Raw genomic sequence first — 23940 nt, forward strand, 5'->3', positions numbered from 1 at the left:
ATATATGCAAGATCTATTCTAATATAGGATAAGGGGTTATGCAACTGTGGTATATGGATAGTATTAATACTCGAGTATAAAACCCCCCAAATACATTGCTCACTAAGAAAGGGAACATTGCAGCGGAAACAGTAGCGATCTACGGCCTTATAGTAGCTAAAGGGTCTTTTAAAGGAACACTTAACCCTAAATTCGCTAAATAACCCCCCTGAAGGGTATCTGGTGTCCTTGTGACCTGTTCTATCCCCAGGTTTAGGGGGTGTCAGAAGGTAGGGCTTCTCAAGAGCTCGAAAATAGCCCATATCAGCATGATCATACGATATCGGACATGGCCAATTTATAGCGTTCACAAGGAATGTAAGTAGCTAATAAGTAGCTAATAAATCTTTAATCGTGTTTCCTGGGAAACAAGCTATAAGCCCGGGGAACATGTACGCATATTATCAATTAAGCTTATTATTCTTCGGGGGCCAATACTTTAGATATATATAAGCATAGGATCTATCTCTTACTTACTTTACTAGGTATATACCTACTCTAAGTAGACTGGAACCATGCAGTTGCTCGTGGCATTTACTAAGAGTTTAGTACGAGAGGTTCTAATGGAGATCGATCCTCAGGACCTATGACGTGCAGCACGTTATCAAAACTTGACTCTATCTTCCAATGGAAACCTATCGTCGCTTTCCCTGTTCCGTGTATTCTAGAAACTGGCTCGAGATCCCCCCCTCTACCTTGTTAGCTAAGCCTCTCTAAGCCTCTCGGCAGTTCCCTCTACTTGCCACGCGGCCTATGCCCATCTTGCAGCGGCATATCTCGCATCTAGGGTGCCGATCTGGGTTCGATACAGTAATACGTAGCCAAGATTGGGGATGGGTCACTGGAACTGTAGCAATGCAACCAAAAGTTTAATTCGACGTATATTATAGCACTACTCAAGAGCCGCATGCTCAAACGAGGGCTTTGAGGAGGTTCTTGATTACTTAATTGGTATGTAAGGTGGATAATCGAAGATGTGCCATATTCGTCGAGTTTTAGGCTGGATGGTTGAAATCTCGCGAAGCGTAAACAAATAATATGAACTAGGTAGGTAGGTAGTTTAGACAAAGATAGGTTTAATTCTTACCTATCTAGCTACACGCACCCAAATTCATTTAATAAAAGGTGAAGAGAGATCAAGACGAAGGTGTAACAGAAGGTCAGCAATTCTAGACTGGATGTACGGTTCAACTTCGGTTTACACCATCCAACACGGAAACGATCAGTCGTCCTGCGGTCAGAATGACGAGATCGGGAGTGTCAAATGGAGTTGTAGGATCTACTACGATCGGCATTGAAATTGTTCATGATGTTAGTTGTACGCGATACGAAATGCCGCAACTCTCTGCATGAATGCCGAATGAGTAATAACATCAGCTACTCTGCATTGAACGAAAACGAACACGGTTAATTATGTATGCATCACGGCTCGTGAACTACTCTACCGAAGCACGAGACGAAGAAAAAAAATATTTTGATTTATAAGCTATGTCATGTCGCATGGCCGAGGTTCGGTGGAGATATGATAGGTGCGAATAGGCGGAACTACAAGAGGAGGGAAAGGAAGAGTCCAGGAACAATAGAAGAAATAGTGGGAAGGCGAGGATAAAGGGAAAAAAGCAGGGAAAACAAAGGGAAGAATCGGTCAGTTGACTTAGTCCGGCGTAAGAACATAAGAACATAAGAACCTTATTGAAGTAAGAAATGGCGCATCGGGGAAAACGGTCTGATTGTTTATTGTTGATTTGTTGATTTGTTGATTGTTGTTCGGTGCGATGCCTGAACGGGAACATGGAATTATGGATTAACATGGAAAGGGAAAAGGGAAAGGTGGAATCGAGTCTGAATTGGGGGATTAGAAAGGATTGGCGGTTCGGTTCGATCTTCCCATGTGGCCGCTAAGTGTTCCCTTCTGTTGCTGCAGGTATCCTCTTGTACATGATGTATGCACATATGTAGGTTATGTAGGTACCTACCTACCTGGTACCTACCTATGTATTACAATAAATAAATACAATGGTTACCTAGGGGGGTACATAATCTTAACCAATACATTATGTAGAGGCAAATTCCAATATGCACCTGCACTTAGCTGAACTGGTGATACCGTTCGAGCCGGAAATAATTACCTCTGGTCGCAAAAGCGAGCAGCTCCGACCTGTCCGAGGTGGCAGGTGGGGGTGGGTAAGGAACCGGCCGGAAGGGTAGGGGGTTGGGAGGCAGTAACTTGAATTCGATGGATACCTAGGTACGGTACATGCCCTGTTTGGAGCCGCCTTTAGTTCAGCATGTATTGTACATGCTGACCTCATTTTGGGTCACCACATTACATGTATATCTATATATGTATATACCGTATGTTACATGTATGTTGTTGCTAGCCGCTTAATACAAGTCACCGACTTGCCCCAATCACTTTATTAACCTGGATTGCCTGCCTGCATTAATTCAACTTTAAAACTTGAGATAACCTATGTACCTACCTTAGGAGGTAGTTGACATGTATATGACATACACGTACAGGCCTACATGCAAATCGACGTAGCTGGCCCTGCATTATCTCAAGTAAACCCGGATGCATTGTCCTTTACATCCACTTTGAGCTTTTCAAGAACTTAATAATCCCCCTTTTTTTCCCTATTTCCATTATTATTACATCTTTTCCCCTAGTTCCCCCTTAGCTCACCTGCAGTTCGATACCTAATCTCTTCTACTGACATACCCTAATACCTAAACCTACATAATATTCCTTCGGGTCGTCCGGAGCGAACCATCTCCCAATCATACGACAGGGAGACCCTTAACATTCGAACGGTGATCTACTAACTGGGATCCCGCGAAAGAAAAAAAAATAACAGGCTTGACTCATAGTCGTCATTTCAAAAGATCTCGCAGCGCGTCCGTGTTTTATGTGAAAACCAACACTCATACATTACTTCTCGTTGGCAATCTCTACTAGACTGCGCAAACAGACAGAAATACACACGCAATACCTGGACAACACAAACACTCCCTTTCCCCCTTCGCCCTTCTCACTTATACCTAACCCGTCTTAACGCGTACCTAACCTTATACTCCACTACACACATCAAACCGCACCCACGAACGCAGGTACGGGTACAAGTCCCCTCCATCCATTTCCGTACAACATCCGTCCAAAGTTTATTTACCTCGTCTCTTTGCTTTAGAGTACATATACCAAGTAGTCGTGGTGAGCTAGATATCAATGGCCACCGTAACTGTCTCTCAGCCTGCTATCACTCCTGCGATACCGGATCGGAACGACAGCAGTGATAGTTCTCGCTCCAGCCAGACGAGTACCGAAAAGGTCAAACTCGCCTCCTCGCTCCATACGTCATCGCTACCAAAACAACGCAGTAGTCATGACGGTCAAGGCCAGGTCGACCGCTCTGTTTCGCCCAAGAGGTGGAAGACATTCATCAAGGCCTTCAAGCACATTCACAACTTGACTCCCAAGGAAGTAGATGATTTCATGGCGTCTTATGAGATCTACAATTTGGATTGGGCCAACGAAGAGGAGATGGTCAAGGCCTTTGGTCCCAATTACCAACAGCGTGTCGGAGATTGCCTTTGTGCCTACTACTCGGTGCTGAACCATCTTTGTAGTCTCGGCGATGTGGAGAAGATGTACATCCCACCGCTGATGGATAAGAAGGCGTCAGTCCTCGACAATCAGCTACTTTACGAGGAGTCTGTCGCGAGGGATATCGGATTGAAACCGGGGATGAAGGTATTGGATCTTGGGTGCGGACGTGGGCGTGTTGCTGCGCATATGACGAGCTTCAGCGGAGCTCATGTAACCGGCCTAAACATCGATGCGAACCAAATTGCACAGGCAAAGGAATGGAACGATCAGTGCGGTTTCAGCAACGAGTTCGTCGTCCACGATCAAAATGACTTGCCTCTACCTTTTGCCGACGAATCATTCGATGCTTTCTACGAGATCCAAGCGCTCAGTTTATGCAAGGACCCTTCGGCTTCCTTTAAAGAGATTTATCGCGTACTGAAGCCCGGCGCCAAATTCTCACTGCTAGATTGGGTTAGCCTGCCGCCATATAACCCGGAGGATCCTGTTCACGCGGGACTCATGCGTCGCGTGAAGCCTCTGGTCGGCGCTGTCGGCACTCCGACACCGGCCAGTTTTGAGAAGGCTCTCACTGATGCTGGGTTTTCCGTTTCAAGATCGGACAACCCCAGTATAGGCGGCCTACAGGCTCCGCTCATTGACAAAGTCGATATATACTTTCGCTCCGTCAGGCGCGTCATTCACGGGCTCGTTCGCGTACGCGCTCTACCTCCTCATTTCAAAGTCCTCATCGATAGATTATGTCTTGACGGCCAAGCATTCGTAAAGATGGACAACATGCGATTAATTACTACGACATATCGGATCATTGCGGAAAAGCCGTCAGTATGATGAGATTGGAGAATAGGTACAATAGAAAGGGGCCAAATGACGTTCTCAATTTTATCAGGCAGGTTTGAGGCGCAGTCATCGGCAGTCGGAAGGATCCGTCCATTTTTCTTGGTATGGGGCTCTCCAAACTTGAACGTCATAATCCACACACACACACACATACAACACTCCATCTATCCTAGGTATTCTTCTCGGAGAGGGGCAGAAGTTATTTATAGGCGACTCGAACCTCCACCATTCCATCACGACAAATAGCAATATCCTTCATCATTAGCCTTCCATTCGATTTTCTATCCCTAAAGCAATTTTTAGATTCTGGCAAAGCATTGATCGGCATTTTTATCCTTAATAGCATTCTGCATATTGCGTTGCTTTTTATTGGGAGAGGAGGGGAGGGGGAGTTTTGTTCTGCTTCATCGCCTTTGCCTTATATCTAATACGCTACGCACTACACAGGACAGTTTTATTCTACGTTCACGAATAAAGGTGGCCATTGGAGCAAGAGGGGCAGGTGGGAGTTGGTTTCTCTTTGACTCCTGAATACCAAGTGCAGCCGGAGTTCAAATTCATTTTCAACTGATAGAGAGCGTCGTGGTATTCGCTTCGCTTTAACACGACAAGAGTACATAGGCGATAGTGGTAGTGAATCCAACAAATATTTCTCAACATTTCGTTCGTCATGCATAATATTGGGAATAGGCCCTTGAACAATTTTCCGGTCCGTCGTACCTTGCATATATAATAATAATTGATATTTACCTAGATATTCCTCGAAGAAGGTCTTAGTTCCGCGTTTCGCTATTTTTACACGGATATACTGCATAATTGACCTTATGACCGAAGAGGCGCTCACAAACATACTTCCTATTATGTATTCACAGCTGACCGGAAGAAAAAAAAATCTCGCTTGCAAGAGGGGCAAAATCTGGACCGGAAAGTCCACAAATTGTGCAAATGACCTGAAAATCATTGACGGGTCAATTTCAGTTGATACCCAACCCCCCATATATTACTCCTCTTCCCCATCCGTGCGATTCAATCGTCATGGATCCGCCCCCGTTTGCGGCCGCCGACGTCCTTTGTTGTGGAGTGGTGGCGGCATTCCAGGAGGGGTCCGCAGACGTATGGGGACCACATCTGCGGCGCACAACCGGAGTCGAGAAAGGAAAGCGGAGATAGAGCAGAAAATGTGCAGATGACACTAGGTACCTAGCTAGTTATCGAAAGCTCGCCTAAAGAGAAAGAGAAAAAAAAACCCGGACGCCTTCTCATAGCCTTTCTAAGCTTCGAAAGCTGTTTGGTTCCTGAACCGTTACGGCTTGCTCTTGTAATACTTCCTTATACTTCCTTACTCGGATTTATCCTCGCTCTGCAAGCCGTCGAGTCGAGCCTGCAACCCCTCCAAGTTTTAAAAATAATTATCTAATAGGGTTTAACTCATCAAACCCCTGCTCTAAGTAATAGCTACTACTATATCGATTCACCTACACACCTATCTATTATGTCCATGACGGGAGAGAGAGGTCTAAAATTTATCGAGCCCCTGGAGGGTTTCATTAGCGATGACGAAGAGCCGAAAACGCCATCGATGGGCGGCGAATCTCTTTTCGACTATTTTCCCTTTGAGGAGATTGAAGCTCCCCCGCTCGTCAACCTGTCAGCTGCTACAGAACCTGAAAATCTTATCCTGCCGCTTAAACTTCAATGGAAGAATCCCAGCCAAGCGGGACTTAAAAGTCTTCCTCAAGTGCACCGGATCGTTGACTGGATCATGGGCCGAAACGTAATAATACAAGAAGATCAACCATCGGCCAAATGGTTATCCGCAGCTGGCAATGTGGGTAAGAATAGTTTGAGGGAGGCAGGCGAGGTGCATTTCAACGGAAAGCGATTAATCGAAGAGGATTTTTTTGACATCTCCGATGTCAAGGATATCTGCCCCGCCTGCACGACACCATACTGTCAGGCTCTCGACTCCCTGCCGTTTAAAAGCAGTCTGAAGCTCGGATATAACGACCCAGAGACGCATACTTGGCTCATCGGCGACAAGTATGTTATGACCGAGGAAATAGACGACGAATGGTCAGAAGAAGCAGACGTTACTCTAACCCTAGCGACGGAGCTTATCAGGAAAGCGACAAGAGTGCCCGTGCCGAGCATAATAGCTGGTTGGAAGGAGAACCGGAAGGTAATCACCATCACCGAGAGGGTTCCTGGTCAGCGGCTTTATGATATCTGGTGGGACTTACGAGACGATCAAAAGGAAACGATTGCAAAAGAGGTTGGACGGCACATGGATCAATGGAGACGAATGACATCAGACAGGATTTCGACTCTTGGCGGTGGTCCTGTGAGACGCCATGGTCATCTTTTCGGTCCGTCGCAGGAAGGATTTGGACCGTTCAGGTCTGATGAACAAGTATGGAGTGCCGTTAATAGACGACTGGAGAGCAAAAACGTTAGCGAGGACTTGATTCAGATTTTGAAAGACTATATGCCAGAATCAGCACCTTGCGTCTTTACCCATGGTGATTTGTCCACTGCCAACATTCTGATTCACAACGGGAGAGTTTCCGCTATTCTAGGGTTTGATAATGCTGCATGCCTCCCAATTTGGGCCGAGTACGTGGCGATACATTTCTGTTATTGCAAAGAAGATGAGCAATGGAAGGCGATGCTTAGGAAGCACATGAAGAGCTATGCCAGGGCGAAGGATTGGTGGGCGCTGTGGACTGCAGTTGAGAAGAACGCATCTGAGAAACACATAGCCGCGCTGGTGGTTCGCTGCCAACGCTGGCAAAGACCTCCACAGAACAAACGAACGTTCGATCCGAAATTACCCAGCGATCAGAAACAACAAGATGTTTCTGACTTAAACCTCATGCCAGAGTCACACCTGCAGCCACCCGCCCAGAACCGTCCTCACAAAACTTATAGTCCGTATAGAGCGGCACTCAGCAAAAAACTGCTGAAGGGAAGACATTTCTCAGAATTGCTGAATGATGTAAACTGGGAGTCAGCTATCCACGTGGGATCAGAAGAGGGTGACATGGTGAGAGTGAACAAGGATAATTTTTCAGCAGTAGCAGAGGCACAGATACAAGGCATCATTGGAGTGGAAGAAGATTTGGGGAGATCCGCCAAGGGAAATAGCGAGGATGAAGCACATGAAGCCAAGCGTGTAGGCATTGAAAGATGGCTCTCGGAGAGTGAGAGAGGGAGGAAGTACTTTCACAGACCGTTACTCGTCCAACGCATATCGAATGATAACCAGGATACAACTCCGCAAATGAGCCCGGTGAAAGATCCCCCTTGGAGGGAGAGGCTGAGGTCATTCGAGAGACGAGATAACGATTCAAAAGGCCTAAGGCCATTCAGTTTACCTCTGTCCCTCTTAACAGAAAATGCCAAGCATGGCTTGCAAGAAGTTGACAAGAAAGAAGAGGATGACAACGAGAGCGACACCCGTGAGCAATCTATCGAGAAAACCCTTCATTCTCTGGAGTCTAGTCCGGTAGATCCCATCGTCGATGATATTACTATAGCTTGTATACCGCAGCAAGGTAAAGAAGAGGCTGAAGGTAGCGTAGATGCCGAGAAGAAGCGGTCTTCAATTTTCCGAGAGAAAACTTCTCCGGGATTGCTATATTTAACACTTGCAAATGCGGCGGCCGAGGGAAAAGGGAAAAAGTAAACGACAAAGAAAAAGTCTCTCCGAGGAGCAAATATCGTTTGACGAAGGCTATCCTGCCGACAAATGGTCTTGATGACTGAGTTATCCTAGGCTTAATAGTTTGGTTTGATACACGAAGCTGAGAATAGCTTGAGACACATCCCGATGAAATGCTATATCGGGAGTACTACTTATATAGTACTACTTATATAATAAATGATAATAAGTATTAACCTAGTTAAGTTAATAGTCAAACAATTGATTCAATAGGAAGCTTCACTAGCCTAAAGGTACCTAAGGTATCTAATCGGTACCTACATTATTTTGAAGATATGTATCTTATCGAATTCCCATTTGGGTTCTCTTATGGTTGATGGTTGGTTCTGCGTTGCGGTTGCCAAACGTTAGACTACCTAATGTAGGTACCTCCTGAACGAAGTTAAACATCCATGGATCTTCTATGGTGGAGCTGAATTTAGAGGGGTTCTTAGTGACATATAACATTGAATTTGCACTGTAGGCTCCCGTATCGTTCATGCCTTTTATACCGATAAGAGGCTTATCGTATGTTGCAAACGCGCTACTATTCACGCGTTGTCCAGCAACGCTTAGGCCTTCAGCGCCTTAGAAATAGCATTTACGTCACTGCCGGCACAACTTTTACAACTTTTATTCACACAACTATTTCATTTCGCTTCTTAATCTTTATGGGTTGGCACCTATTCTACGTGGTTCGCCCTCAACGATAAGGCACGTTTCAAGGGATCGCATCTACCTAGCCCTAATTCTCTCCTTTTTGTTTTGTCTTCTTCACTGCGCTTTCCGTCGTCGTGAATATTTGTGCCTTTTTCTTCTTCTCTTAATTCGAGAGATCACTGGATGAGACAACTATCCGACTTCAAGCCTGGTTTATTTGGCCAAGAAAGGACGCAAGCAAATGTTCAAGGCGTGATACGTTTGATCAGGCTAACTATTTGTACCGGTTTCAAGAGTCTTGAAGCCAGCAAAGAATACTGCGGTAACACATAGAGTGTTCAATACCCTCTTCTTCAACTCTCTTGACCTTCTATGTGATGCGTTCTCGTTTTATGGTGGTGAATCACTCGTATTATTATACAAGATGGGTCACTCATTAAAGCCAGATGGCTTGGATGATATGGATGAGTTAAGGCAGGCGTTCACAAAAAGAGTTATACCCCCTGCACTTGAAGAGAGACTTTTGAGTTCAGAGAAGCTACGACAAGATCTACTACAGGTGGCAACCCAAGATGAAGTCCATCTCTTTATCCGCAAAGCCCAGATGTCGTCCCAACTCCGTTCGCAACTTTTTGTCGAATCACCAGTTATACTGACAAACAAGACTACATCGACACTTACGCCTACAGCTAGCCGTGATGGCAAGCACAAGAGTCCCCAATCAAGTGGGCAATGTCACCTTACTGGATTGCCCGGGTCTACGGTGGCTTCTAAAGGTAGTAAAACTACCACAACACCAATGCAAATCGCGGACAAGCGTAAAGCACCTAGCCTATTGGTAAAAGACGAGCTTCCGACAAAGAGTTTAACCTCCATAGCCCCAGCTAAACGGGTATTCACCGCTAAGCGGACACTTCCTCCTCACTTGATTTCCAAACCCAATCCGACCCAAAAGTCATCAGAGCCATTCGGTAATAAGCCAGTAATCTCGGCCTCTCCCATCAGCCCTGAACCAACTAGGATTGTTAGCGATATTCTACAGACTCTTGAAGGAAATCACTTGCTGTCTGATGCTTCAAAACAAGGGGAAGATGCTAAGGAGCCCCCTATAATAAAATCTCAACTAAGACCACCCCTAGCAGCACCACAGACAATTCCTCAACTGGGCAATGGTCACCCACACGGTAAAGTTTAGACATAAGTGGGGGCATATTGGAAACTACTAACGAAAGACATAGGTCCTGGCATTTCCGACGAGCAAGAGAAAGGTCTTAAGAGGAAGCGAGATGATTCCCCTCCACCAGGTTAGACTTGAATAACCCACCTAGAAAGTTAAATCCAACTCACAATTAGCACGAAGGAGCCTCCCGGGATTCACACATTCAAAAGAGCCGCAAGGCTAACCCTACAAATACTCCTTCCGAAACGATTGACGCCGCGTCATCTAAGACGTATTCCGAGAAAGAACTGGTGCCTGCAAATCATGAACGCAGCATATTGAAAGGATCCCAGAAACGACGCTCAAAAGATGTTGTCAGACTTGGAGAATCTAGGTACACACAGCCATTCTAAAGACTCAACATACAATCCCACTAACTCTTCTAACAGCTTGTCGAATGATACTGATGTGGTCTCTAGTGTCAACCATAATCATTTAGCACGTCACCGGCGGCCACTAATTGATGAGGATAGAAATGAGACAGATGATGACATTCCACTTAGAAAACTTATCAACCCAGCCAAAGCAACTAAGACTGGTTGGGACTACCATATCTGGACCTGTAAGTTGTTTCGGTTGCCGCATAGTCTTTACAAAGACGTTAACTAGGTAATTTAACTAGTTCCATCTGGAGAAACCCAGGTCACTTCTGGTGCATTGCTGCCCCGGGGCTATGCACTTCATGATAATCCTGATGCTCCGTGGATATGCCCGATACGCTCGTGTCGCGTGCTGTTCTCAAAACTTGAAGGTCTTGGGGCCCACTTCAATGTGAGTACCCTAGATTGGGGGGCTAGCTTGATGAAGCTCACTTCGACTATAGCGTGGCCACAGAGCCTCACTCCTTAACGACAACGGGGACGGCACCTTATCTATCATTAGGAAATTGAAGGCAGTCGGTGTGGCTATGCCTGCTGAGGTAGTGTCTCACAAACCATTGGATCCCACCGAACCTCTGAAGGAACCCTCTCTCAATTCTTACCTGAAACTGTCCAAATCTGTTACTCCATCTTCTTCCCAATCGGATGATAATAGAGACGGACTTACAAAGGCCCGAAGGTCGAGTAGAACTCTATCTACCTTCAGCATGTTGGGCACGGAAGCTCCCACGAGAGAGGATAGCCCAAGGATAAATTCACGTAAGAAGAACTCGCAGCCGGAGGTTGGTCTCGAGGTTAGTCTCTTTTCATGCGACACTTGATGAAGCAGAACCAGGTCAGCTTGGATTAGCTAACAGTAAGAAGCAGTTGGAGAAACCAGCAACGCGTACTTTTCCAAAGGAGAAAAGTGTTACACCGCGCGGCTCTCCGCGATCCGACTCTCCCCGTCAACCTAACATTGTTGCAAATGCCCAAAATGGAGACCATACTGCGAGCCGAGCACATACAAGTACCATGAATCCAGCACAAGCCCTTGAACTAGAGACGTGGGAGATTGCACCAGGTCGAATTCGTGACGAGCAGAGTGAAGCGGTCGATAGTATGTCACTAAACATCTCCATCCTAGAGTAGCCAATCTCGAGGGCTCGTGTTATATTTTAGGTACATTGCTAACTAGCCCCCAGATTTTGCGTTTTCGAATTCGTACTTGACCCAAAACCAAGCCGTCCGGATTGGCCGCGATATTTCTTTCCAGGTCATTACCATCAAGCCTGGGACAGTTCACTTTTGGGGTTCTAGCGCCAATAAGCTCCGACTATGTTCGGTAGCGTCAGGCAAACTGCAGATATCTATTCACGGCCAAGACTTTTCGATGGGCCCTAATGGTATGATCAGAATCAGGCCAGGTGCTGAGTGTACTGCTACGAACAGGCTATACACCGATGCTACTGTTCACGTTACAATAGTACCTGGAGATTTATGTGGATAAGTTTGAAGGTTTGAGATTTCACGAAGTTAGGACTAGCTCATTGATATCAGCTATCGGTCGAGTTGATATTATGTCCACTGAGTTTCGAGGAGTTACAGGTACTGAATGCATGCCGTTGCACAAACGTCTACCATGATGACAGACGAAACTATGGCTAGAACAGGGGCTCATGCCGTAAAGATGTACATAGCTATTGCATAGTACACCACAGAGGAGAAACTTCGTAGATGCTTAGTCGTACATTCAATTGATAAGTTTTATAGTAGCAAAAAAGGGACTAGGTATTTATTATTAATTGCTAATGCTGTAAAGTTGAACAGTACCATTCCCTAAGATTTCCTCTTCAAAGCAACCCCCTTATTAGCTCTGAGCAGATGAAGATCTATATGTAGCCTGAGCGTGTCTATGCTTATATATACTCTATCAAGAAAAGTGATCCGACGAAACAAGCAGGAATTAATTCTCGACGCCTCAACTGGGCTTTGACTTTAAGAGACGTTGGTGATGACGAAGTCGGGCTCGCCGCGGTAGAAGGTAGCTACGGTGGAGCCGAAGTTCTCCAAGGGGAACTCGGTAGCAGGCCACTCGTGGAAGCCGGCGACCTTCTTGGGGCTGTCGTAGGCGTAGGTCACGAGGACGCGGTAGCGGCCCTCGGTTCCAGGCTGCGACGGGTCCTGGTGGAACTGCCACTCGAAGGCCGGGTCATCACAAGCTCGGAGAGATACCGAAGGGAGCTTCGAGACGGATGATTGGTCCGAGTACCCGCAAGTCGTGGAGACGGAGGTGTTGGGGATGGCGACATCGAAGGAGATGCTGGTGGGAGTGTTAGTATTGGTGTTGTAGGTGGTTTATAAGGGGTTGAAAAGGGGGCTTACAAGGCTCCGGTGCCGTGGGGCAAGGTGTTGGCGCTGAACTTGGTGATGTCGAACTCAGTCGGAGCTTCGACTTGTCTCTCGGTCACGGGAGCTCCAAAGACGGAGGCGGCTCCAAGGAGGAGAGATGAGAGAACAGAGACAGACTTCATGTTTGCTTTTGATTGGTTGGTGATGGCGCTTATAGTGTACGTGAGTGGGTACCTAAGTTATTAAGAGTGATGAAGAAGAAGATTGTGTGTCTCTGATATTGTTGTTAGTTGGTAGATTGATGGAATTATTTCCTCGACAAGAACAGCAATGAACCCTATTATTATATATACGTCTACCTCACCGCACCTCTCGTGGCAGTGCTGCTATATCTTACAGTGCCTCACAATGCCTCACAATCCCTTATTCGCTGACTGGCTTACGATGCTTATTCCTTGGCTTGGCGGCGTAGTGAGACTGTGGAATGAAGTCATGCCACATAGCACAAGCGCCGCAATTCTGATCCTACGGCCATTCTGGGGTTCCGCACGGGTAGCTTTAGGTTATGATTCTGTGTCTAATTCCCATGTTGTCGGCGCCGGAACTGCTGCTGCGAATTTCGCTTTGATATTAAGCTCGGTGAGGAGCAGGATATTTGACGATACTGGATAGACAAGAGTGTGGTCTTTACCTAGGTTAGGTACCTAGTTTTACTCCCTTACTTCGTTCAAGTTTTCCTAAACGTAGCAAACAATCCCTCTACCAGTTCAGCAGTGACTCGTAAAGTCATCCAACTAAATAACCTTGTGATGTCCATACCGATGGCATCAGCAGTTTGCTCGAGAAGAAATGAATTTACGTACGTAAGGTGAAGGGAGCTGTTAGGTACACGTAGTTTAGCTAAGACTTAACTAGGTTAGGGGACTTTAGTTAGGGTAGTTCCTGTAGGGCTGCAGCACGTGGAATTGGAGTCGGCAGTAGCGCAGCTCAGCCGGGGCTACAGCACCAATGAAACGCCCTAAAACGTCCCCTCATCTTCTCTTTAGCACTGCTAAAAATAAGGCATCTCGTGTTGATACCCCCTTGCTTGTTACTAAGCATTGCCTAGACCAATCAATCACCTTATTATTTTATTACGAGTAGGAATCACGAGTTTTGGGATTGAATTGATGGCGCCGGCATTTGCCTCTACGTCGTATATTCTCATCAATCAGATCTTGTCTTCTGGTTTGCATAACATGATGATTGTTTACTTGATGTAATGGCAAGTTTTATACGACTTTTATTCTCGAACTCATTTATTTAGATGTCTATGTAAATTCGCCCTTGTTTCTTTTCGCATCTTCTTTTTATCGTTCGAAAACCATAGTCACTTCTGACTTGCTTAATTTCCGCCTAAGATTGCGTCTTTAGTTGGTTTACTCTCGAAGATACATGCGATATGTACCTAGGTAATCAAAGAGGCAAAACGAACCTGCCTACCTACCTACCTACATATGTACCTATGTATTGAAGTATTACCAGGTAGTATCAGCTTTGTCTCTACCTAGGTACCATTACTAACAATATGTGGCGTCCGCTAAATTGCTGTCTATACGAGGCGATCGCGTGGCTGACTGACTAGTGTCCTTACAATTTCACATTACTAAGCTCCATAGATGATCGGTTAGCTTTCTACCACGACAAGAAAGAGACTTCGTTGCGAGAAACTTGAGGCCGTCGTCTCGTACATTTCGGAGCCGCAATACAACCCCTGTGGGGAAAAGAGATGATCGTTGCATCGATCACTAGGTTGTTAGCTTCACTTGTTAGCTCAACGCTACTGCTCGAGATGTCACTAGGGAACGGTTGATAGCCGGTAGCTTCGAGCTCAAATAAGCCTCAACTTTTTCGTCTCGGCCGAAATATTATCTGCCGAGTTTAGACTGTAGTCTACGCCCCTTTTGATTAGTCCTCCCTGGCTTACCTGGCTTACCTGGCTTATCTGGCTTTCGAGATGATTACTTGCTCCAATCCGAATATGGGCCACGAATATTCTTTGCCATTATCTTTGTGTCTCCCCCGCAACACCTATGCGAGAATGTGGCACGGTACCCGCCCATTGGTAGTCCCTATTCGGAGATACTAATGAGATTCCATGCTCCGACTAGCCCGAGCTTCTTACCCTTTGTGGTGGTATTGCTGTGTGATATGATTTCGAACGTCCAACACAAAGCGCTTACGTTACACGGATCTAGATTCTCGGTCCTATGGAGAGCTTCAGCAGCCGTGGGGAGCCGTCTGCTACGTAGAAAATGCCCTAATATGGTGGGATGTCTTTGATTTTTCTGGTCACGATGGCGAGGCTTTCCCCGCGTTGGGCAATACTTCCCCGGCCTGTTTAATCTGTTTGGCTTGTATGGATTATATCGAGCTTACTGCTATCCTTTGTTCTCCAGACCTAGACTAGTGCTTACAAGAGTGTCCTCATCCCCATACCCCATATCTGACCCCATATCTAACCCCATATCTGCCCCCAGCACGCATCGAAGGCCTCTCCAATCCTTCTTCTATACTCCACTCCCCACTTGGAACTTTTCTCCACCTGGCTATTTCGTCTCAAGGAGCTTAGCTATTCGCAATGGCCACCGAAAACACTCATAGCGACTTGGAGAAGAACAACGGCCCCGAGGCCAAGGAGATCGAAGAGGGACACTTGAAGGATGTAAGTAGCAAGCAAATAAACAAACAAGCAAACAGATAAACCCCAGTTATACTACACAGTTTCTCACAGCCACTAGGAGGTAGCTAATACCGCCCTCGCTTCTTCCGCCCCCGAGCGAAATTTGCTATGGAGGCAAGACAAGCGCATCGTGCCCCTGGCCGCGGGTATCTACTTCCTCTGCTATTTAGACCGTTCCAACATCGGCAACGCCAAAGTCCTCAATTCAGCGAGCCATAATGATATGCAGTCCGAGACTGATACTTCGAATTACGAGTTCAACATCGCGCTCATGATCTTCCTGATCGGCTACTTCTTATTCGAAGTCCCGTCAAATATTCTACTCAAGAAGCTTCGCCCGTCTAGATGGCTTGCCTTCCTTATGTGTTCTTGGGGTGTTATTACCATTGGCATGGGCGGTGTCCACAACTATGCCCAGATGACCGGCGTCCGTTTCCTACTAGGCGCCTTCGAAGCCGGTCTTTTCCCCGGGCTAGTGTATTATTTAACATTTTGGGTACGTTCTCACCAGAACCCCTAAGACAGGATGAAAATCACGAACAGCTTTTCTTCCTTAAGTGTGTATAATCAGTTTTCAGATGCAATTACTAACTTCAAGCTTCCTTATAGTATAAGAGCGACGAGCGTAGTGTTCGAGTAGCTTTCATCCTCGCAAGCGCCACTCTTGCCGGTGCCTTCGGCGGAGCAATCGCTTATGGAGTCGGCCACATGAACCAGACGCGCGGCTTGTCTGCTTGGAGGTGGCTTTTTATGCTCGAAGGTATCCCTTCATGTCTATCAGGAATTCTCGTATGGTTCTTCCTACCAGACTACCCGGAGAGAGCTTCCTGGCTCTCAGAAACCGAGAAGGATTTGGCCGCGCAGCGATTGTATCTTGAAGGCGCTAAAGGCTCAGCTTCTTCTATGACATGGAGCGATGTCAAAGACACGCTTACAGACTGGCGGCTATGCGGGCACTACGCTATCTACTTCGCGGTCTCATTGCCATTTAGTTCTCTCTCATTATTCTCACCTTCGATCGTCGCTGGTCTAGGCTTCCACGATCTAGAGGCTCAATTAATGACAGTGCCTCCATGGGCCGCTGCTTATGGTAAGTCTCCTATGTGAGACATGTAAAAGTGCTCGATGCTAACCAAGCAGTATTCCAAATTCTCCTCTCATGGTCGGCGGATCATTTTAACGCTAGAGGTTATCATTGTGCTATTGCCTCATTAATCGGTGCAGCGGGCTTCCTGGCTTCTGCTGTGCTACCGCCCGATGCTTACACTCATCGATATGGCTGCTTGATCGTCGGGACCGCTGGAGCGTTCGGATGCATTCCGCCGATGCTTGGCTGGCTGACCTCGAACATGTGGAGCACGGCGTCCATTGGATTAGCCGTGGCGCTCAATGTCAGTATTGGCGCGGGTCTCGGACAGATTCCAGGAGTATGGATATACAAGGCCGAGGAAGCATCGAAAGGCTACCCAACTGGTCATGGTGTGAACTGTGCCATGCTTTTCTTCGTAGCTTTTGGTGCTCTCGGATTGAGATACTACTACGGGCGAAAGAATCGCACTCTACTAAATGGAGCCGCTGAGGGCGTAACTCCCAGACTATACAAGTTGTGATGTGCGCTTATGAAATACTGTTAGCTGTTTATTTCATTTTGAACGTTAGTGGTAGCTCTCAGATTAGTATGAGGGAGTATATTTATATCATTTTTAATCGTAGGAACCTTGCACCAAGAGAATATATAGGCATCTAAATTAATTTCCTCAGAAAATCTAGACCATAAGCTACCTTGGGTACCTATACTTTATCAACATCAGTCTCCTCGAGCTAAATAGGGTCTATCATGCCAAGCCACTTTCCAAACTAGCGACAATATTTACGACATCCAGCTACACAAGCTACATTGCTTTTTGCTTCTTAACAAGCTTTTCTGGCCTGGCCAATCGTCGGAAATTATGGGGAATCCCGCGAAGGGTTATGCTAGACATACCTATGATGACAGACGCCATGTCTAGCTGGGACCTGCATTCGGAAACGCCCGGTTAGTAGCTCGGAGTTAAGCAAATACCCTGGTAAATACTGAGATTCTAGCCGGGGTTGGAATGCAATCTTTATTGTTCCCGCGGGTAAGAAACCCCGCACTTGACAATAGATACAAATATGCAAGCAAGGGCACGAGGTCATAAGCGACTTGGAGAAACAGCCCTGTCTAGCCAGGGCCAGGTAAACTAGACCATTCCACTACTATATTCCCCGGGGGGTATACCGTTCGGGCGGATATAGATCTCTAAGTCTACCCAGTCTACCCCAGATAATATCTCGCTAGGTCGGGACTTGCGGCACCAGTGATATGGTCAGTTATATGATCACACAGGGATGCCACGCTGAGCCAAGGTCTTATATATATGACTTGTACCCCCAACCTCCCTTGCACAGCTTCTTTCATGCCAAGGTGGCCCATGAGCTTGGTCATGCGTGGCCAGCAGGTGTACGAAGACGAGTATATAGGTACATAGGTAGGTAGACAACGCATATTGATAGGTGTGTGTTCCCAGTGGCACATATATTATCTCAACCTGAGCCTGAAGTAGCACGCCTAATCGCTCGCTCCCCAAACGAGCAGTTTTTATTGCAAATCAGTGTGGAAACATGGTATGCTCGCGATGATGTGCTCGGGCCTTCTCCAATTCTCTGTTAGAACCCTTGCGGTGACCGCTTTAGCTGCTACTCTCGCTTCTTCCACGTTAGCGAGGAGTGATGCTGACAGCAATAATAACGACAACGGCCGTAGGCAGGTTAGCGGCGTGAACTGCAACGTCGCGGCCTTCGCTAATTTGCTTCCGATCGCGACCAAAGTAGAGAAGGTCGAGTACGTCAGCGCCGGAGGCACATTCGGCGAGCCTTTGACGGATCTCATGTACCCGATCCCGCCAACAAACTTACCAGAATTATGCGCTGTTATCATATCCGTCGTTTCCTCGCCGGTTTCATCATATAGATTCGGAATATTCCTACCGGCAGAGTGGAATGGTCGTTTCCTCACTGTCGGAAATGGAGGATTCGGAGGCGGTATCAACTGGCTGGATATGGGCGCCGGTGTCAGGTATGGCTTTGCCGTTGTGTCAACGGATACGGGCCATAACTCAACGACTGGCGATATCTACTGGGCCCTCAATAACCCCGAGATGAAGGAAGATTGGGGCTGGCGTTCCCTGCATGGTACCGTTCTATTAGGCAAAAACCTCGTCACAGCCTACTACGCAAAGCCCATCGGCCATTCATACTATAGCGGGTGCTCGACGGGCGGTCGACAAGGGCTCAAGGAGGTACAGATTTCCCCCGGTAGCTTTGACGGAGTACTTGTTGGTGCTCCGGCTTGGTACACAAGCCACCTCAATACTTGGATTGGCAAGATTGCTACATATAACTGGCCCGCCGACGACCCTAAGCATATCGACTGGGAAACGCTACCGCCTATCGGTGCCGAGGTCGTACGCCAGTGTGATGACATCGACGGAGTCTCCGACGGCATCATCAGCCTACCAGAACAGTGTAACGTAAACTACGACGCCCTGCGATGCAGCAATGGCATCAGTACCGCCGCATCCAACTTTGCCAATTCCGACAACTGTCTGAACGACGCGCAGATCGACACGTTGAAACAATTGTACACGGGATTTACACTCGACTCGACCGGCGAGCGCGTGATGCCCGGGCTACTCCCCGGGTCTGAGAACCAGATGTACACGGTACTCAACTACTCGGACGCAAGCCCGTACGGCCTAGGATATATCCGATACTTCCTCTTAGATAACCCGCTGTGGGAAGCATCGCAGTACAACGACTCGATACTCCAGCTAGCCGAGCTGTTGGATCCAGGTAATGCCACGGCCAACAACTACAACCTAACAACGTTCCGCGACCGCGGCGGCAAGATGCTGATATACCACGGAGCCTCGGACGGCCTGGTCCCCACCACAGCCGGAAGCTTGTACTACAAACGCGCGGTAGACACGACGAGCGGCGGCGACGTAAACGCCGCGCGCGAATTCTTCCGCCGCCTCGAGATCCCGGGGATGCAACACTGCGGGTTAACAGAGGTCGACGCGCCGTGGGCTTTCGGCGGCGCTAGCCAGGCTGCTTCGCTGGGAAACGACACGTACTCGGTGCCTGGGTTCGCGGACTCGCAACACGACGTCTTGCTCGCGCTTGTAGACTGGGTTGAGAATGGGAATCCGGTTGATCAGGTTATTGCTACGACGTGGAATAGCCAGAAGGAGCCGTCGTCGGGAGTGCTGAGGCAGCGGCCGATTTGTGCGTATCCCGATACGGCGCAGTGGGATGGGACGGGGAATATAGACGAGGCTGCGAGCTGGAGTTGTGGGTTAGTGGTTTTCTTGGTGTTCTTTCTTCTTTATTTTCTCTCTCCCTCTCTCTCCCCTTCATGCCTTTTCACTCCCCTCTAGCTCTGTTTGCTAACTATACCTCTAGTGGTGATAACTCTAGCCACGTAGCGAACAGCGCGGGTTCGCTAGCATATACGAACCCCTTTTCGGTCATCGTAGATATGTTACTCGGGGACTGAACTTTGAGGTCATAATTACACGTTTAGTTAGTCTAAATCCAGTGAGGATGCTATGGTCTGATTGCATATAGGCGACATAAAGATGTATGTAGCTTAGGTACTTAGAGGATGAGCATTTGCAGTAAGTAACATGTCATAGCTTGGTCATACTCGTAGCCCTTATTCACGGACTGGTCTGTCTCTTGTTGCTTGAATATACTCGTGAAGGATGTGTTAGACCAGTTGCCCATATTTGTGGTAAGTTTACCTTGCGTTACCTACATATATCGAATTGTCCAATGAGATACACACCTACCTACATATAAGACATGTTTGGTATGGCCGTAGGTGTAAGCAGAAGGATCAAACGCTATTCGAAACATCATTAGGGGCCTCAAAAATCAATGTGTAGATAAATGTGGCGTATCAGATCTTAGGTTCTATATGCCAGGAGTTTTACTTAGCATTAAGTCCCTGTCGAGGGTATCTTTGAGGGTATATATAATAAATACAAGAAAATAGATAGAAACCGAATATAGACCATATTATAATACGAAACGAATCCAGCGCTACCACCCATCCCATCAGCCCGTTTAGACGCCCATTACTAGATACTTTCCCTAGTAGTTAATTCCCTAAACCCTGACGACTCATTGTCTAATCACGAAGAACCAATTCGGGGACTCCTGCGGTGAGCCCAACTTTCCCTTCATCCAACAGACATAATGTCCATTGTAGTTACCCCAGCCTGCGCCGGCACAAGTCGAGTTTCCCGCGCACATATCAATACAGTCCTCGACGGAACTTGTCTCTTCGTTGCCAATGTCTGTTGTTCCGCTGCCTTCCCAGTTGCCGTTGTAGTCCACGTTGCAGAGAACTAGGAACGGGTCGTTACCGGCCCCTTCGTATGTCGTCCCGTTTGACTGCGGACACGCGATTGACGCCGATCCGGTCGTGCTTGAGGGGTGTGACGATGTAGGAGTTGCGCTGCTTGCGTATTAGTACAAGTATCATAATATCATGATATTATGAAGGGATTGATCGGTATCGCTTACTCAGAATTCGAACTCGAATTGTGTGAAGTAGCCAATCCCACACCTAAGCCGACTGCCAGACCAATAATAATGATGGCAATGAGCGGGCCAACTATCAACCAGAAAGTCTTCACTCTTAATCCACATATTCTTTTACTACTCGATGCTATAGGAAGAGTCCTGTCGGTGAGGTATGTCCCATCTTGAGAACCTCCCCAGTGTGGCTGACCCTGGCTATGAATAGGATACCCTTGGGAGGAATATAGCCCGTTCGAGTAGGCATTCTGCTGAGCCATACCCTGAAAACCCGGTATTTGCTGATCGTACACATACTGAGTGCCGTGGTGTGGCTTTTCTATGATAGTCGGTCCTTCCACTACATATGGCAAATCTGACACTGGAGCAACTTCTAAACCAGCAGGTTCGTCTTGGATATTGTTGGGCGACATCATGCCCTCTAGCTTATGATGATATAGATGACTCTGTATCTACCTCACCGGTGGAAGTTGGTTAACATATAGTTGACATTTGAGGAGAGCACAAACGGAAATATACAGGAAAAAGAAAAGGTATGAAGGATCCGCTCTGCTGTTTGTGTCACATCAGATGTGTGTAGACTTACTGTTTTCGCTCCTGAATTCCCTAATTGAGAATTCGATACCACAGCAGCCCCTGTCATCGGGCCCCCAATCTTCAAACTAGAAAACCAAAGCCCATAACCCCAGGTTCCTAGGCAGCCGAGGACTTATCGGCACTGGCTTCTCTTGTAAAGGCTTGCTCATCTCATTGGGCGTACTGTAGGTAATCTGTCCGCAGATTTTGAAGATCCCGCTGTTTGGGTCACCTGCGGTTCTATACGGAAGAATCCTTCGACCTGTTTCAGGGGTTAATCAAAATACATGATGGTCGAACAGAATCCTTCGGCCTATTTTCCGAGACAGCTCGTCAGCTCTGTGTGGCGTCCACTAGTTATGTAAGGGCCTGAAAAATACAAGTCACTTGATGTTACCGAGATTTGAAACATAGGTGCCTCGCTCATGTAGCCGTCTTGAGATATCTTTAATACTACCTAACCTACTTAGCCTGTTCACGATCCAAGGAGCCACGATCGAGTCATGATTTACTCAACCAATATAGCTCCGGCTCAGCTCCCTAGGCATGTAAGCCTAGGGCGTGTAAGGCTGTAGGCCCGTGGTCAATGCTTCCGTAGATAGCAATCATTAATACTACATTACGAGATGTCCGCCGCCACAGGCTGCAACTATTTCATGCATGTCTTGGATGAATAAGTTTTTACTCAATCGCAAAAGGGCTTTGTGTTACCCAAGCGTACAGAAAGCCCCAACAAGGCCTAGCATTTTCTAACCGGGGTCTTGAAGGAATGGTGTAGGTAAGTTGGATTTGCTTTGCTATTAACCTGGAAGGTCAGATAGATGCGGATTGAGGGGCGGCAGACTTACTTCGTACTTCATTCTTATCAGATTACCTAATCAGCCATACCAGGTAACTGTCAGATTAGTCAGCCATGTCAGGTAACCTGAAAATCCTTAGTCTCATGTAAAATAACGGTATAACATGCGTTCCCACGATTTTACCTTAATAAATTAAATTATTAAAAAGAATAGTTTTAATTAATATTAAATTCTTTATAAACCTTTTTATTTTAATATAATATTAAAAAGTCTTTAAGATATTTTAAATTTTATATATAAAAATTTTAATTTAATTTTATTTTAATAAAATTAATTGTATAAATAATTATAAATTAAATATATTATTTTTTAATAGTTAAAAAGTTAATTTTAAAAATAAAATTTTTTTAAAAGTAATATATAAAAATTTAATATAATAATATAAAATTTTTTTTATAAAAATAATTAAATTATTAATTAAAAAAATTATTTTAAAAAGTAATTAATAAAAATAATTATAAATATAAATGAAAAGAATTTTATTTAATAAATTAATTAAAGCGGTAAAAGCGGTTAATATTAACGGTAATATAATATAATATTTATCGATTTAATTTTTATAAAATTTATTATAAAATTTAAAAATAAAAGTATAATTATAAAATAATGTATTCTAAAATAAATATAACGTGTATTAATAATGTTTAAAAGTTGAAATTATAAGGTTTTTATTAAAATATAAAAAATAATTAATTATATAATTTAGTCACGTGTTACCACGTGCGTGGGGTTAAGTTTAAAAAGGTTTATATTATATAATATATAAAACGTAATTATTTAAAAACGATTACGGCGTTATTTTTAACTTTAACAATTATAAGCTTAATAAATATAATAAAAACGTTTATAATTCTTTATATTTAACAATTACGTTAAATTTAAACAAAAAGCTTTAAAATTAAATTAATATTAACAGTAAACCGTAAAGTTTAAATTAAATTAAAAATATTATATAATACCACGCATTTTAATAAATTAAAAAAAACCATCGTAATAAATTAATATAATGCTACATCGTTAAAAGCAAGGGTATTATTATGTAATCTTAAATCATAAGTTATATAAAAGTTTAATATTCGTTATATTTTTTTAATTAAATAACCACAATTATTATCATTTAATTATGCATTTAATATAAATATATTCGTTATTTTTTTATATTTATAACTTATGGTTTTATTTTACATATTTATTATATATATCTTATCCGATTAATAAATCTTTATAATTCTTTTAAAATATAATATTATTATCAGCTGTTTAAAGCTTTTTACAAGGATTTAAACGTTAAAGTAATATGTTATACTTTATAAAAAATACCAACTCTTGTTTAACAATAAATAAAAATACGTTTAATTAATAACTAATAATTATTTAC

The 23940-nt window shown here is 45.3% G+C and overlaps 8 protein-coding genes across 8 annotated transcripts; 5 read left to right on the top strand and 3 right to left on the bottom strand.

The window, feature by feature from the left end:
- Positions 1-3265: 3265 nt before the first annotated feature.
- F4813DRAFT_400903 (S-adenosyl-L-methionine-dependent methyltransferase) lies at positions 3266-4801 on the top strand (the record flags this gene model as incomplete). The annotated part of the gene is made up of 1 exon (XM_049248329.1): positions 3266-4801. One exon carries the CDS (start codon positions 3266-3268, stop codon positions 4475-4477), a length of 1212 nt encoding a protein of 403 aa, XP_049094594.1. The 3' UTR covers positions 4478-4801.
- Positions 4796-5731, bottom strand: F4813DRAFT_305184 (uncharacterized protein). Its single transcript, XM_049240811.1, has one exon. The coding sequence runs from the start codon at positions 5481-5483 to the stop codon at positions 4941-4943; it is 543 nt and encodes a 180-aa protein (XP_049094595.1). The 5' UTR covers positions 5484-5731; the 3' UTR covers positions 4796-4940.
- Positions 5731-8435, top strand: F4813DRAFT_305147 (uncharacterized protein). The gene has a single exon (XM_049240810.1). The coding sequence runs from the start codon at positions 5979-5981 to the stop codon at positions 8169-8171; it is 2193 nt and encodes a 730-aa protein (XP_049094596.1). The 5' UTR covers positions 5731-5978; the 3' UTR covers positions 8172-8435.
- A 341-nt stretch (positions 8436-8776) lies between these two features.
- On the top strand, positions 8777-12207 carry F4813DRAFT_377461 (uncharacterized protein). Its single transcript, XM_049245236.1, has 8 exons — positions 8777-10030; positions 10085-10150; positions 10207-10399; positions 10455-10627; positions 10688-10836; positions 10889-11239; positions 11310-11544; positions 11630-12207. The coding sequence occupies exons 1-8, from the start codon at positions 9271-9273 to the stop codon at positions 11932-11934; spliced, it is 2232 nt and encodes a 743-aa protein (XP_049094597.1). The 5' UTR covers positions 8777-9270; the 3' UTR covers positions 11935-12207.
- On the bottom strand, positions 11995-13121 carry F4813DRAFT_305238 (uncharacterized protein). The gene is made up of 2 exons (XM_049240812.1): positions 12810-13121; positions 11995-12747 (listed from the first exon to the last, which is right to left on the bottom strand). The coding sequence occupies exons 1-2, from the start codon at positions 12956-12958 to the stop codon at positions 12423-12425; spliced, it is 474 nt and encodes a 157-aa protein (XP_049094598.1). The 5' UTR covers positions 12959-13121; the 3' UTR covers positions 11995-12422.
- A 2126-nt stretch (positions 13122-15247) lies between these two features.
- Positions 15248-17290, top strand: F4813DRAFT_305293 (MFS general substrate transporter). The gene is made up of 4 exons (XM_049240813.1): positions 15248-15480; positions 15557-15994; positions 16108-16588; positions 16639-17290. The coding sequence occupies exons 1-4, from the start codon at positions 15397-15399 to the stop codon at positions 17106-17108; spliced, it is 1473 nt and encodes a 490-aa protein (XP_049094599.1). The 5' UTR covers positions 15248-15396; the 3' UTR covers positions 17109-17290.
- Positions 17291-17911: 621 nt separating this feature from the next.
- F4813DRAFT_305295 (tannase-domain-containing protein) lies at positions 17912-20418 on the top strand. The gene is made up of 2 exons (XM_049240814.1): positions 17912-19876; positions 19984-20418. Exons 1-2 carry the CDS (start codon positions 18147-18149, stop codon positions 20075-20077), a joined length of 1824 nt encoding a protein of 607 aa, XP_049094600.1. The 5' UTR covers positions 17912-18146; the 3' UTR covers positions 20078-20418.
- Positions 20419-20448: 30 nt separating this feature from the next.
- Positions 20449-21732, bottom strand: F4813DRAFT_377466 (uncharacterized protein). Its single transcript, XM_049245237.1, has 2 exons — positions 21112-21732; positions 20449-21043 (listed from the first exon to the last, which is right to left on the bottom strand). Exons 1-2 carry the CDS (start codon positions 21540-21542, stop codon positions 20707-20709), a joined length of 768 nt encoding a protein of 255 aa, XP_049094601.1. The 5' UTR covers positions 21543-21732; the 3' UTR covers positions 20449-20706.
- Positions 21733-23940: the final 2208 nt, after the last annotated feature.

Source organism: Daldinia decipiens (assembly GCF_022478715.1).
Source record: "Daldinia decipiens strain CBS 113046 unplaced genomic scaffold F4813scaffold_63, whole genome shotgun sequence".
Taxonomy (NCBI): Eukaryota; Fungi; Ascomycota; class Sordariomycetes; order Xylariales; family Hypoxylaceae; genus Daldinia; species Daldinia decipiens.

Bases quoted from the DNA above. Each gene is read 5' to 3' on its own strand.
- F4813DRAFT_305293 (XM_049240813.1), top strand. From the start codon at position 15,397: ATGGCCACCGAAAACACTCATAGCGACTTGGAGAAGAACAACGGCCCC. The intron at 15,995-16,107 runs GTACGTTCTCAC...GCTTCCTTATAG, and splicing joins TGTATTATTTAACATTTTGG to TATAAGAGCGACGAGCGTAG. The intron at 16,589-16,638 runs GTAAGTCTCCTA...CTAACCAAGCAG, and splicing joins TCCATGGGCCGCTGCTTATG to TATTCCAAATTCTCCTCTCA.
- F4813DRAFT_377461 (XM_049245236.1), top strand. From the start codon at position 9,271: ATGGGTCACTCATTAAAGCCAGATGGCTTGGATGATATGGATGAGTTA. The intron at 10,151-10,206 runs GTTAGACTTGAA...ATTAGCACGAAG, and splicing joins AGATGATTCCCCTCCACCAG to GAGCCTCCCGGGATTCACAC. The intron at 11,240-11,309 runs GTTAGTCTCTTT...AACAGTAAGAAG, and splicing joins AGCCGGAGGTTGGTCTCGAG to CAGTTGGAGAAACCAGCAAC.
- F4813DRAFT_305238 (XM_049240812.1), bottom strand. From the start codon at position 12,958: ATGAAGTCTGTCTCTGTTCTCTCATCTCTCCTCCTTGGAGCCGCCTCC. The intron at 12,748-12,809 runs GTAAGCCCCCTT...CACTCCCACCAG, and splicing joins CCCCACGGCACCGGAGCCTT to CATCTCCTTCGATGTCGCCA.
- F4813DRAFT_377466 (XM_049245237.1), bottom strand. From the start codon at position 21,542: ATGATGTCGCCCAACAATATCCAAGACGAACCTGCTGGTTTAGAAGTT. The intron at 21,044-21,111 runs GTAAGCGATACC...ATACGCAAGCAG, and splicing joins AATTCGAGTTCGAATTCTGA to CGCAACTCCTACATCGTCAC.
- F4813DRAFT_305295 (XM_049240814.1), top strand. From the start codon at position 18,147: ATGCTCGCGATGATGTGCTCGGGCCTTCTCCAATTCTCTGTTAGAACC. The intron at 19,877-19,983 runs GTTAGTGGTTTT...CTATACCTCTAG, and splicing joins GCTGCGAGCTGGAGTTGTGG to TGGTGATAACTCTAGCCACG.
- F4813DRAFT_305147 (XM_049240810.1), top strand. From the start codon at position 5,979: ATGTCCATGACGGGAGAGAGAGGTCTAAAATTTATCGAGCCCCTGGAG.
- F4813DRAFT_305184 (XM_049240811.1), bottom strand. From the start codon at position 5,483: ATGGGGGGTTGGGTATCAACTGAAATTGACCCGTCAATGATTTTCAGG.